The sequence below is a fragment of the Pseudophryne corroboree genome, chromosome 4 (genome assembly GCF_028390025.1).
Source record: "Pseudophryne corroboree isolate aPseCor3 chromosome 4, aPseCor3.hap2, whole genome shotgun sequence".
Classification (NCBI taxonomy): Eukaryota; Metazoa; Chordata; class Amphibia; order Anura; family Myobatrachidae; genus Pseudophryne; species Pseudophryne corroboree.
In genome coordinates this window covers 685,551,186-685,565,879 of record NC_086447.1, presented here as the reverse complement: position 1 = coordinate 685,565,879, position 14,694 = coordinate 685,551,186, and the positions used below count along the sequence as shown (strand labels likewise).

General features: G+C 46.4%; 1 protein-coding gene across 2 annotated transcripts in view; it reads left to right on the top strand.

Moving 5' to 3' along the window:
* ADGB (androglobin) overlaps positions 1-14,694 on the top strand; it is a 943,967-nt gene that overhangs the window by 564,975 nt on the left and 364,298 nt on the right. For both annotated transcript variants that reach the window (XM_063917880.1, XM_063917881.1), the window contains one exon: positions 3,289-3,463. In XM_063917880.1, the coding sequence (XP_063773950.1) occupies positions 3,289-3,463 (175 nt within the window). The remainder of the gene's footprint in view (positions 1-3,288; positions 3,464-14,694) is intronic.

Below are 14,694 nucleotides of genomic sequence, written 5' to 3'. Positions count from 1 at the left end.
GGTGGCTGCAGAGTGCTCATCTTTTGGAGGGCCGCAGATTCGGCATACAGGACTGGGTCCTGGTGACCACGGATACCAGCCTACGAGGCTGGGGGGCAGTCACAAAGGGAAGAAACTTCCAAGGACTATGGTCAAGTCAGGAGACTTCCCTTCACATAAATATTCTGGAACTAAGGGCCATTTACAATGCCCTAAGTCAAGCAAAATCCCTGCTCCTACACCAGCCGGTGCTGATCCAGTCAGACAACATCACGGCAGTCGCCCATGTGAATCGACAGGGCGGCACAAGAAGCAGGATGGCAATGGCAGAAGCCACAAGGATTCTCCGATGGGCGGAAAATCATGTACTAGCACTGTCAGCAGTGTTCATCCCGGGAGTGGACAACTGGGAAGCAGACTTTCTCAGCAGGCACGACCTCCACCCGGGAGAGTGGGGACTTCATCCAGAAGTCTTCCAAATGATTGTAAATCAGTGGGGTCGTCCACAGGTGGACATGATGGCGTCCCGCCTAAACAAAAAACTAGAGCGGTATTGCGCCAGGTCAAGAGACCCTCAGGCGATAGCTGTGGACGCTCTAGTGACACCGTGGGTGTACCAGTCAGTTTATGTGTTCCCTCCTCTACCTCTCATACCAAAGGTATTGAGAATAATAAGAAAGCGAGGTGTAAACACAATTCTCGTGGTTCCGGATTGGCCAAGAAGAGCGTGGTACCCGGAACTTCAAGAGATGATCTCAGAGGACCCGTGGTCTCTGCCGCTCAGACAAGACCTGCTACAGCAGGGGCCCTGTCTGTTCCAAGACTTACCGCGGCTGCGTTTGACGGCATGGCGGTTGAACGCCGGATCCTGAAGGAAAAGGGCATTCCGGACGCTTATTAAAGCTAGGAAAGAGGTTACAGCAAATCATTATCACCGCATATGGCGGAAGTATGTTGCATGGTGTGAGGCCGAAAAGGCCCCAACAGAGGAATTTCAACTGGGTCGATTTCTGCATTTCCTGCAAGCAGGAGTTAATATGGGCCTAAAACTAGGCTCCATTAAAGTACAGATCTCGGCTCTGTCGATTTTCTTTCAAAAAGAACTAGCTTCAGTACCTGAAGTTCAGACATTTGTGAAAGGAGTGCTGCATATTCAGCCCCCATTTGTGCCTCCTGTGGCACCTTGGGATCTCAACGTGATGTTGAGTTTCTTAAAATCACATTGGTTTGAGCCACTAAAAACCGTGGATCTGAAATATCTCACGTGGAAAGTGGTCATGTTATTGGCTTTGGCTTCAGCCAGGCGTGTGTCAGAATTGGCGGCTTTATCATGTAAAAGCCCTTATCTGATTTTCCATATGGATAGGGCAGAATTGAGGACTCGTCCCAAATTTCTCCCAAAGGTGGTGTCAGCGTTTCACCTGAACCAGCCTATTGTGGTGCCTGCGGCTACTAGGGACTTGGAGGACTCCAAGTTGCTAGACGTTGTCAGGGCCCTGAAAATATATGTTTCCAGGACGGCTAGAGTCAGAAAATCTGACTCGCTGTTTATCCTGTATGCACCCAACAAGCTGGGTGCTCCTGCTTCTAAGCAGACTATTGCTCGCTGGATTTGTAGTACAATTCAGCTTGCTCATTCTGTGGCAGGCCTGCCACAGCCAAAATCTGTAAATGCCCATTCCACTAGGAAGGTGGGCTCATCTTGGGCGGCTGCCCGAGGGGTCTCGGCTTTACAACTTTGCCGAGCAGCTACTTGGTCAGGGGCAAACAAACACGTTTGCAAAATTCTACAAATTTGATACCCTGGCTGAGGAGGACCTGGAGTTCTCTCATTCGGTGCTGCAGAGTCATCCGCACTCTCCCGCCCGTTTGGGAGCTTTGGTATAATCCCCATGGTCCTTTCGGAGTTCCCAGCATCCACTAGGACGTCAGAGAAAATAAGAATTTACTCACCGGTAATTCTATTTCTCGTAGTCCGTAGTGGATGCTGGGCGCCCATCCCAAGTGCGGTTTATCTGCAATACTTGTACATAGTTATTGTTAAAAACTAAATCGGGTTATTGTTGAGCCATCTGTTGAGAGGCTCAGTTGTTTCATACTGTTAACTGGGATTCATATCACGAGTTGTACGGTGTGATTGGTGTGGCTGGTATGAGTCTTACCCGGGGTTCAAAATCCTTCCTTATTGTGTACGCTCGTCCGGGCACAGTGTCCTAACTGAGGCTTGGAGGAGGGTCATAGTGGGAGGAGCCAGTGCACACCAGGTAGTCCTAAATCTTTCTAGAGTGCCCAGCCTCCTTCGGAGCCCGCTATTCCCCATGGTCCTTTCGGAGTTCCCAGCATCCACTACGGACTACGAGAAATAGAATTACCGGTGAGTAAATTCTTATTTTTACCTACTAAGCATTATGATGATTTACTGACACTGTTTTGTTTTCATTTTCTATTGTGATTATTTTGTTTGTCATTGTTACTGTGCCATGTTGTTCCTTTTAATCCTTAATGGTTTGTAGTACTTGTGATATGTACAGTATATCTCTATATTTTGTTTTGCTTTACGTTATTGCTGTAAACCAATAAAGATATTCTGCACTAAATCCTGAGGTTCTCAGACTATAGACAGCTTAATAATTGTTTTGTGTGGACACACTTTCTTTACAGATAGTCACAATCAGCGATGGACTGGGGCCTTAATTTGGCCCTGGCATTCGTGAACGCGCCCGCTTCTAAGGGGGACACGGGTGGCGCGCATATGTCACAGGGGGCGTGCCACGCATCATGGGGGCGTGGACACATGGCACGCCCCCATTACCATGGCGACTGTTGCTGGGGGCACACCGCAAGTCCAGGAGCGTGGACTCGCGGCATGCACCCATTTGCATGGCCTTCCCAGCTCTCTGAGTGACCGGTTCGGCCTACCGGTCCATCGGCCCTTCTGGCATGTGTCAGATGGCTAGTCCAGCCATGGCCACAATCGACATAAATCCATGCTTCTCAACTTGCCTAATTTCAGCTGAACATTCCCAACTGTTTGCACATTTTTATTGACTCGTTAAAAAGGCATGTCCCCATTAACCATGAAGATCACCCCAGAGGCACGTGTTGATGGTGTTTTTAGTAGAAGGGAAGAAGTTGGCAGTGGCGTTGCACTGTAAAAGCAATATTACATTTTGGGAGGTACTGCACGTAATTGTTAATTAGATTTTTAAGGTTTAAGCTTTAATTGTAACAATTTTTACAGCATTAGCATATAGTTTGAATTCTATTGCTTAAAACTAATCAAATGACTTGATATATTCTTATTCATAGGCTGATTCATCAGAAAAGCTGAGACAATATGGACTATCTCACATTTACAACCATCCAGTTCTTGTGTCTAGGACTAGATCATGTCCCTTAATTGCTCCGCCGAAACCTCCTGTTGTGCCACGATGGAAACTTATAAGGCAGAAAAAAGAAGTTAATCTCAAGGATGAAGCCGAAGGTAAAATGCGTCTCATTTTATCAAAGGGAAAACTGGGACACCTTTTAAATGCAGTGCAGTGGAGGTCCTTACACTAAAAGCCTCTTATACTGCAGCATTCAACTTTTGTAGTCACCATCTGTTTAATGATGAGGCTGCTACTCCGGAGAAGATAGTGAAATAGCAAACATATTTCTACATCTGTCACCTTTTGTACACACAATGGAGGCAGCCATTTTGTATTATTAACTAACGTGTGAGAACCAGTCCCACAACGGAATAAGTCAAACCTCTTGGATATTAGATGAACATTAGTCACTGTTACATAGCAAACTGATAAGCTGCATGAAATAGATGCCTCTATTACAGTATTTGCATCTTACAGGTCAACTTTCATTGTCCCAGTACAATGATTCAGTTAAGTGAATATACTGTACTCCTATTAACTCCTATTAGTAGTGGTACTACTGCTGCTAATAGGTTCGCCGGAGATGATCCTTTTAGCCCTGATACTGGCATCCTTTTTACCCGATGCCGACACTTATTGGGGATTATGCATAATCCACGATAAGGGACCACCAGAGCCACGATAACACATGGAATCGGGGACCTTTCCCCTCTCCCAGGTGTTTTTGTGCGGGTCCAATTTAGACTGATCAAAATGGCCTCTAATTGGATACTGCGACAATGACCATAGGTCCATAATAGTGGTATCCCGTAGTTTTTATTGGCCAAAATCGCATCAGGGCTAACAGGATACCGCCTTATGTCTGTGAATGACGGTTTTTGTTTTTGTCTATTTCGGGTATTAAGTAATATAAGTTGAAGTGTGGCAAAACCAAGACACATTGGCATCCTGCAGATTTAGAGTTGTTCTTTATTTGGTAGTTAGAAAAATGCATACCAGGGGAAACAGAGCCCAAAAAAGACCTTATGTAGTCCCAGGCAAGATACAGGTTTGGGGCTTCCAGTCATAATTTTGAGGATAAATTTGAGCGGTCAAGTAACCACTGGGTGGTAGCCCAAATTGCGTAACGGAAGATGAGCTCTGACGAGAAGGAGTTTATATGCCTATTAAAGCTACAGTTATGTTTTCATACACTGTTGCTGTAGTCACATCAAACATCTCTTCTCAGTGTGACAGGCCCTGTGCAATTTGGCTTATGTCAGTTGTCTTTTTTGTGACTTTTTCGAATGTGTATCTTATTCACAATGCTATGTTATAAAACCACTTCACTAAACTACACTAATTCATTTGATATGTGGCACTTCTATGTTTCTACGAAGGCTTTTTTTTTTTCAGGCCAAGTTTTGTTGTACTTCTACAGATTCAAGTCAATCACACACAGATATACAAGTGTCTCATATCAGATTAATCCGTGCAGTTTCGTGAATGATTTTCTCACATTGCATTGCGCTTAAGACGCACATTCGAGCAAAAAAATATTACATCACTAGGCATTGCTCACTCCCGCCACCTGGCATATTGAGGCTAGGTACATAAGGACACAACTGTACACGGTTATTTATTTATTAGGTGCTTACCTTTTGAGGAAAGATAAGCATTATGTATCAATGGCATTAGTAGTAGTCTGGTACATTACACTGTATTACATTTACAGTCATTTTCTCCTCATTTTGTTTCGAATCACACAACTGCCAAAATATAATCATTCTTAAAGTATCAAATTTGTGCAATGCTGCAAATTTTTACCTCTAAAACGGGGGGCCCCTGTGCTGTTGGGACCTGTAGTGGTTACATGAGGAAAACATGAAAGTGTACAGTATAACAGAAATTGAGTGTATTACAGTATGTTTTGGGAGCGCTGTGCAAGCATAGTTATGTATGTTTACAATGATATAGATTACAGTATGCTATAGTTTTATATTTATACAGATTGAGGAGGCAAGATCAAATCAAGGTTAAGACTATGGATAGTTTCATAGCCTAAGCTAGGTTGGTCAACAGAAAACAGGCCATGTATTACTATTAGGTCTAAAATATGAGAGTCAGAAAATGGTTTGTTTTACTATTAAGGCAATTTCATGTAGCTACTATTGTTTTAGGTTGTAAGCTTGCGAGCAGGGCCTTCCAACCTCTGTGCCTGTCTGTTTTTGCCCAGTTTTGTTCTATTACTGTTGTTCTAATTGTAAAGCGCAACAGAACATGCTGCGCTATATAAGAAACTGTTAATAATAATAATAATAATAAATAAATAAATAATAATATTAGGTAACAGCAACAGTGTTTCTCATACGTCCTAGAGGATGCTGGGGTCACATCAAGAACCATGGGGTATAGATGGGATCCGCAGGAGATATGGGCACTTTAAGACTTTGAATGGGTGTGAACTGGCTCCTCCCTCTATGCCCCTCCTCCAGACTCCAGTTTAGAATATGTGCCCAGGCAGACTGGATGCACTCTGAGGAGCTCTACTGAGTTTCTCTGAAAAGACTTAAGTTAGATTTTTTATTTGACTCCCTGCTTCGTGGGATTTAGGGGAGAGAAGTCAGACCTACTTCTGTGAGTTTCAAGGCTCTGCTTCTTTGGCTACAGGACACCATTAGCTCCTGAGGGTTTGATCACTAGGTACGCCTAGGGGCTCATTCCCAGTGCCGGCCGTCACCCCCTTTGTAGAGCCAGAAGTCAGAAGACAGGTGAGTAGAAGAAGAAAAGAAGACTTCAGTGACGGCTTATGAGGTACTGCACAGCGGCCGCGCTGCGCGCCATGCTCCCACACTCAGAGGCACTACAGGGTGCAGGGGGGGGGGGCGCGCCCTGGGCAGCATATAAACCTCACAAATAAGACTGGCAAGAGGGGATATAGGTGCCTAGGCACTGTCCTAACCCGCGCCAGTATAAAGATTTCATTGAAAAAAGCGGGACTGAAGCGCGCCATGGAGGGGGCGGGGCTTAGTCCTCTCAGCTCACACAGCTCAGCGTCATTTTCTGTGTAGACACGCTGGCCCTTCCTCACACTTCTGAATAAATATCAGGGTGCAAAACGGGGGGTGGGGGGGGGGCACAGAAATATTGGTGAAATATATATATATATATATTTAATATAAAAGTGCTGCAGGTCTGGGGCATTCCTTAGTGTTTCAGAACCGGTGATTAGGCGCTGGGTTGTGGGCTGGCAATCTTCCTCTGTATCTTTCTGACAGACTTTTCTGTGGGTCTGTCCCCTATATGCCCGGTGTGTCGGTGGGTGTTTGGTACACGTGTGTCAGCATGTCTGAGGCTGAGTGCTCTTCCCACAAACGGCTGTGGGAGTGACCCTGTCGGCACCGCCGGCTCCTGATGCTACTTGGTACATGTGTGTCGACACGTCGGTGGCTGAATGTTTTTCCCAAGAGAAAACGATATTAGGGACACAGACGGGTTGCATAACTCTGTGTCCCAAACACAGACGTAGAAATATCTATGGAGGATGTCATGTTCATAGCTATATTTCCCTCAGACCCCTCGGGGTCGCAAAAATGTTCTTTTGCCCAGTTACTACTCCCTTATATCAACACGGATACTGTTTCCTATGTCGACCATAATTTTTCCTGATTAGATCCGCAAAAAAAAAAAGAAAAAAAGAAGAGCATTCAGTACATGAGTAGTACACAGTAAAGACGTCACTGAGGACTCTCGCTGTTCCTGACATAAGGGTATATGTGTGGATATGTATATATATATATATATATATATATATATAATTGTGTATGTGTGTGTGTATATATATATATATATATATATATATAAAGTTATAATGAAAGCTGAGGTATCGTTCCTCCTTCTCATGTGCTGAGAGCTCTGTGTGAGAAAGCCTGGGTCAGCCCTGACAAGGTGGTTTCAAATCCTCATGAGGATTCTGATAGTTTATTCTTTTCCCGCCGCGGACAGAATAAAGTGGGAATCGCCCCCTGTTCTGCATGGGGCCCTGTCACAAATCCAGCGGATCGTGTGCAGGAAGCTACGTTATATTCTAGTTATGGGTCCACGACTACGTTAGTTAGACCTGCCATGACATGCGCATGGAGGAGTAGTAGTATTCAAATATGGTCGGGTACCTTGTCATCCGATGTAGTTATCCTGGGGAGAGGTGGGATACTCCTTATGTTGGGTCATATCAAGAACACTGCAGCAAACTTTCGTGCGACTGCAAGGGATATAGGACTTTTGAGTTCACGGGCCAGTTCCATGGCGGTCTCGGCTAGGAGGGCGTTGTGGATTCACCAATGCAATGCTGATGCTGACTTCGAGAAGAAGGGGAGTCTCTTCCCTATGAAGGTGAAGCCTGGTTTGGGACGGCCTAGTTAATATGATCTTGACAGCTGCCGCTGGTAAGTCCGCCTTCTTGCCCTATGTTCCCTCACTACGGATGATGACACATCATTGTCGGATGCAGTCATTTCGGCCCAATAGATGCAGATTCCCCTTTCTTTGCAGGTAGAGGAAGGAGAAATGGGAAGAGGTCTGTAACCGCTTCAAGATCACAGGAGAAGAGATCATCCTCTGTTCTATGCCACATCCACCGCATGACGCTGGGACTCTCTTGCGGGAGCCCACACTGGTGGGGCCACGTCAAAAGGTGTTATCAGGATCAGGTCATTGGCCTGGTTTCCCCTGTCACAACAGGGAGAAGGCTTTTATTCAAGCCTCTTCGTGGTCCCGAAGCCAGACGGCTCGGTCAGACCAATCCTAAATCTGAAAGCCTCAATTTCTACTTAAAGAAGTTCAAATCCAAGATGGAATCTCTCAGGGCAGTGATTTCCAATCTGGAAAAAATAAGTTTTTTTCATGGTCTCAGTAGACATAACGGGGGCCTAATTAATTCAGGGTTGTCATTACCAATTTCAGACGTTGCCGTTTGGTCTGTCCACGGCTCCAAGGTTTTTCACCAGGGTTATGGTGGTAATGATGGTTCTCCGTCGCTAGCAAGGAGTCACAATTATCCCATACTGGGACAGTCCCCTGATAACGGCGAGGTCAAGGAACCAGTTGGTGCAAATCATTGCACTCTCCCTGACAGTTCTTCAACAACATGGTTGGCTCCTGAACTTGCCGGAATCACTGTTGGTCCCAACGGCGTGGTGGTCGGTTTTGGGAATATTACTAGACACAGAGCTACAGAGAGTTTTTTCTTCCAGGGGAAAAGGCTCTGGAGATCCAGAGTCTGGTCAAACAAATTCTGAGACCAGCAAGAGTGTCAATTCATCAATACATTCGGTTGCTGGAAAAGATGGTTGCGGCCTACGAGGCCACTTAGTTTGGCAGGTTCCATGCCAGGGTGTTCCAGTGGGACCTGTTGGACAAGTGGTCCAGTTCCCACCTACACATACACAGGAGGATAATCCTGTCTTCCAAGACCAGAATCTCACTCCTATGGTGGCTGCGCAGCTCCCACCTCCTAGAGGGGCACAGGTTTGAGATCCAGGACAGGGTCCTAGCGACCACGGATGCAAGCCTCCAAGGCGGGGGGGGGGGGGGGGGGGGCAGTCACACAGGGGGAAAACTTCCAAGGAAGATGGTCAAGTTAGGAAACTTGTCACCACTTAAACGGTCTAGAGTTAAGGGCCGTTTATAACGGTTTTCTACAAATGAAAAGCAGAACAGCAATGGCAGAAACCACAAGGATTTTCCGCTGGGCGGAAAAACATACAAGCGCTCTGTCGGCGATGGAAAAAAGGGGGGGTATACAGCGCTAATTGACACAATATATTCCAAAAAAATATATATATTATTTAATGGTTTTCTATTATTGCTGATACCAAAAATATATAACACTCATCAGTTGCCGTTGCCATACGGACTTGTATTCCAAGGGAGCCCTCTTTAAACGGAACACAGACTCGGTAATCACATCCAATTGGATGAATAACTCCATTTATGGTCCCTATTTATGACTGTTTATATATTGGTTGATATTATCCTGATGAGTGTTATATATTTTTGGTATCAGCAATAATAGAAATTCAAGTCCACCTGAAGTCAATATTGAGACATATTTCAGAATATTTATTTATTAAATTGTATAATTTTTGCATTTTAAATTTTTAAACCATTAAATAATATATATATTTTTTTGGAATATATTGTGTCAATTAGCGCTGTATACCCCCCCCCTTTTTTCCTTCCTTGTTATCAAAGGGTTTGACTACCCCTAATTAATCAGCTGCTAGGAGAAGCATACTCATCACAGCGCCTGTATATATACTTGCTATATATAACCCTCCGCTCTGTCGGCGATGTTCGTTCCAAGAGTGGACAACTGGGAAGCAGACTTCCTCAGAAGACACGATCTCCATCCAGGAGAGGGGAGACCTCCTCCAAGTAGTCTTCGAAGAGGTGACATGTCGTTGGGATTTCCTCAAGTAGGAATGATGGCATCTCGTCTCAACAAGAAGCTTCAGAGTACCAGGTCAAGGGACCCTCAAATAGGAACAGTGAATGCACTTGTGACACCGTGGTGTTTTCAGTCGGTATATGTATTCCCTACGTTTTCTCTCATTCCAAAAGTTCTGGGATCATAAAAAGGAAATTCGAGCGAGCCTCATGGTCCCAGTCTGGCCAAGGAGAGCTTGGTATCCAGATCTCAGGAATTACTCATAGGAGATACCTGGCTTTTTCCTTTGTGCGAGGACCTGTTACGGCAGGGGCCGTGCGTGTATTAGGACTTACCGCGGCTACGCTTGACGACATGGCGGTTGACCGCCAAATCCTAGTCCGTAATGGTATTCCACGGAATTAGTTCTCCACACTTATTCGGGCTAGAAAAGGGGTAATGTCTAAACATTACTACCGTAATTGGAGAAAATAAGTTTCTTGGTGTGAATACAAGAAGACTCCTACTGCTGAGTTTTCAGCTAGGACGTTTTCTCCATTTTCTACAATCAGTTGTGGATGCGGGCCTAAAATTGGGCTCAATTAAGGTTCAGATTTCGGCCTTGTCGGTTTTCTTTCAGAAACAATTGGCCTCCCTTCCAGAAATTCAGACTTTCGTGAAGGGTGTGTTGCACATCCAACCTCCATTTGTGCCCCAGTGGCACCATGGGATATTAATGGGGTGTTGCAGTTCCTTCAGTCACATTGGTTTGAACCTTTAAGTAAGGAGGAGTGAATTTCCTCACTTGGAAAGTGGTTGTCAGGTTGGCCTTGGCATACGCAAGGCAAGTGTCTGAGTTAGCGGCCTGGTCTCACAAGAGACCTTATTTGATCTTCCATGAAGATAGATCAGAGTTGGAAACTCGTCAACAATTTCTACCGAAGGTGGTTTCTTCTTTCCACATGTACCAACCTATTGTGGTGCCTGTGACTACCGACGCCTTCGCTGAGTCGAAGTCTCTGCATGTGGTCAGAGTTTTGTATATATATGTCGCCAGGACGGCTCCGTTTAGGAACACAGGCTCTGTTTGTCCTGTTTGCTCCCAACAAGATTGGGTGTTCTGCTACCAAGCAGACCGTTGCGCGATGGATCTGTGGTACGATTCAGCATACTCATCTCACGGCAGGATTGCAGTTACAGAAATAGGTGAAGGCCCATTCTACTAGAAAGGTGGGCACATCCGGGGTGGTTGACCGGGGAGGCTCGGCATTGCAACTTTGCCGAGCAGCTTTTTAGCAAACAATTTGGCTAAGTAATACAGTTTAATATCTTGGCCAAGGTTGACCTCACGTTTGGTCATTCTGTATTGCAGAGTCGTCCGCACTCTCCCGCCCATTCTAGAGCTTTGGTATAACCCCATGGTTCTTAATGTGACCCCAGCATCCTCTAGGACGTATGAGAAAATAGTATTTCTCTAACGTCCTAAGTGGATGCTGGGACTCCGTAAGGACCATGGGGAATAGCGGCTCCGCAGGAGACAGGGCACAAAATAAAAGCTTGAGATATCAGGTGGTGTGCACTGGCTCCTCCCCCTATGACCCTCCTCCAAGCCAGTTAGATTTTTGTGCCCGGCCGAGAAGGGTGCAAACTAGGTAGCTCTCCAGAGCTGCTTAGAATAAAAGTTTAGTTAGGTTTTTTTATTTTCAGTGAGTCCTGCTGGCAACAGGCTCACTGCATCGTGGGACTAAGGGGAGAAGAAGCGAACTCACCTGAGTGCAGAGTGGATTGGGCTTCTTAGGCTACTGGACGTTAGCTCCAGAGGGACGATCACAGGTTCAGCCTGGATGGGTCACCGGAGCCGCGCCGCCGTCCCCCTTACAGAGCCAGAAGAGACGAAGGTCCAGTGAAAGCGGCGGCAGAAGACATCCTGTCTTCAAGACTAAGGTAGCGCACAGCACCGCAGCTGTGCGCCATTGCTCTCAGCACACTTCACACTCCGGTCACTGAGGGTGCAGGGCGCTGGGGGGGAGCGCCCTGAGACGCAATATAACACACATATACCTTAGCTGGCAAAAGGAATACATCACATATAGCTCCAGGGCTATATGGATGTATTTTTTCCCCTGCCATTTTACACAAAAAAGCGGGAGTTAAGGACGTCGTGAAGGGTGGGGCCTATCTCCTCAGCACACTGGCGCCATTATTCCCTCACAGCTCCGCTGGAAGGACGGCTCCCTGATTCTCCCCTGCAGTACTGCATCTGATTCAGGGTAAAAAAGAGAAGGGGGGGCATTTTGGCAGCAAATAACTAGATTAACAGCAGCTATAAGGGATTAACACTTATATAAGGTTATCCCTGTATATATATAGCGCTGGGTGTGTGCTGGCAGACTCTCCCTCTGTCTCTCCAAAGGGCTAAGTGGGGTCCTGTCCTCTATCAGAGCATTCCCGGTGTGTGTGCTGTGTGTCGGTACGCGTGTGTCGACATGTATGAGGAGGAAAATGAGGTGGAGGCGGAGCAGTTGCCTGTGTTAGTGATGTCACCCCCTAGGGAGTCGACACCTGACTGGATGATTGTGTTTAAGCAATTAAGTGATAATGTCAGCAATTTACAAAAAACTGTTGACGACATGAGAAAGCCGGCAAATCAATTAGTGCCTGTTCAGGCGTCTCAGACACCCTCAGGGGCCCTAAAACGGCCGCTACCTCAGTGGGTCGACACGGATCCAGATACAGATACTGAATCTAGTGTCGACGGTGACGAGACAAACGTAATGTCCAGTAGGGCCACACGTTACATGATCACGGCAATGAAAGAGGGTTTCCCCCGATAAAAAACAGCTAATTTCTAATAAGTTATTAGCACTATACCCTTTCCCGCCAGAGGTTAGGGCACGGTGGGAAACACCCCCTAGGGTAGATAAGGCGCTCACACGTTTATCTAAACAAGTAGCGTTACCGTCCCCTGATACGGCCACCCTCAAAGAACCAGCTGATAGGAGGCTGGAAAATATCCTGAAAAGTATATACACACATACTGGTGTTATACTGCGACCAGCAATCGCATCAGCCTGGATGTGCAGTGCTGGAGGCGCATGGGCGGATTCCCTGACTGAGAATATTGATACCCTGGATAGGGACAATATTCTGTTAACTATAGAACATTTAAAGGATGCATTGCTATATATGCGTGATGCGCAGAGGGATATTTATACCCTGGCATCAAGAGTAAGCGCAATGTCCATCTCTGCCAGAAGAGCATTATGGACCAGACAGTGGTCAGGGGACGCAGATTCCAAACGGCACATGGAAGTATTGCCGTATAAGGGGGAGGAGTTATTTGGGGCTGGTCTAACAGACCTGGTGGCCACGGCAACGGCTGGAAAATCCACCTTTTTACCCCAGGTTACTTCACATCAACAGAAAAAGACACAGTCTTTTCAAACTCAGTCCTTTCGTTCCCATAAGTACAAGCGAGCAAAAGGTCACTCTTTTCTGCCCAAGGGCAGAGGAAGAGGAAAAAGGCAGCACCATGCAGCCGCTTCCCAGGAGCAGAAGCCCTCCCCTGCTTCTGCCAAGTCTTCAGCGTGACGCTGGGGCTTTACAAGCAGACTCAGACACGGTGGGGGCCCATCTCAAGTATTTCAACGCGCAGTGGGCTCACTCGCAAGTGGATCCCTGGATTCTACAGGTAGTATCACAGGGGTACAAACTGGAATTCGAGGCGTTTCCTCCTCATCGGTTCCTGAAGTCTGCTTTACCAAAGTCTCCCTCCGACAGGGAGGCAGTTCTGGAAGCCATTCACAAGCTGTACTCCCAGCAGGTGATAATCAAGGTACCCCTCTTACAACAGGGGAAGGGGTATTATTCCACACTATTTGTGGTACCGAAGCCGGACGGCTCGGTGAGACCAATATTAAATCTAAAATCTTTGAACACTTACATAAAAAGGTTCAAATTCAAGATGGAGTCACTCAGAGCGGTGATAGCGAACCTGGAAGAGGGGGACTATATGGTGTCGCTGGACATCAAGGATGCTTATCTCCACGTCCCAATATATCCTTCTCACCAAGGGTACCTCAGGTTTGTAGTACAAAACTGTCATTATCAGTTTCAGACGCTGCCGTTTGGATTGTCCACGGCGCCTCGGGTCTTTACCAAGGTAATGGCCGAAATGATGATTCTTCTACGAAGAAAAGGCATCTTAATTATCCCTTACTTGGACGATCTCCTGATAAGGGCAAGAACCAAGGAACAGTTAGAAGTCGGAGTGGCACTATCTCAGGTAGTGCTAAGTCAGCACGGATGGATTCTAAATATTCCAAAATCGCAGCTGATTCCAACGACACGTCTACTGTTCTTAGGAATGATTCTGGACACAGTCCAGAAGAAGGTGTTTCTCCCGGAGGAGAAGGCCAGGGAGTTATCCGAGCTAGTCAGGAACCTCCTAAAACCAGGACAGGTCTCAGTGCATCAGTGCACAAGGGTCCTGGGAAAAATGGTGGCTTCTTACTAAGCGATTCCATTCGGAAGATTCCATGCAAGAACTTTTCAGTGGGATCTACTGGGAAAATGGTCCGGATCGCATCTTCAGATGCATCAACGGATAACCCTGTCGCCAAGGACAAGGGTGTCTCTCCTGTGGTGGCTTCAGAGGGCTCATCTACTAGAGGGCCGCAGATTTGGCATTCAGGATTGGATCCTGGTAACCACGGATGCCAGCCTGAGAGGCTGGGGAGCAGTCACACAGGGAAGGAATTTCCAGGGCTTGTGGTCAAGCATGGAAACATCTCTTCATATAAACATTCTAGAACTAAGGGCCATTTACAATGCCTTAATTCAAGCAAAACCTCTGCTTCAGGGTCAGGCGGTGTTGATCCAGTCGGACAACATCACGTCAGTCGCCCACATAAACAGACAGGGCGGCACGAGAAGCAG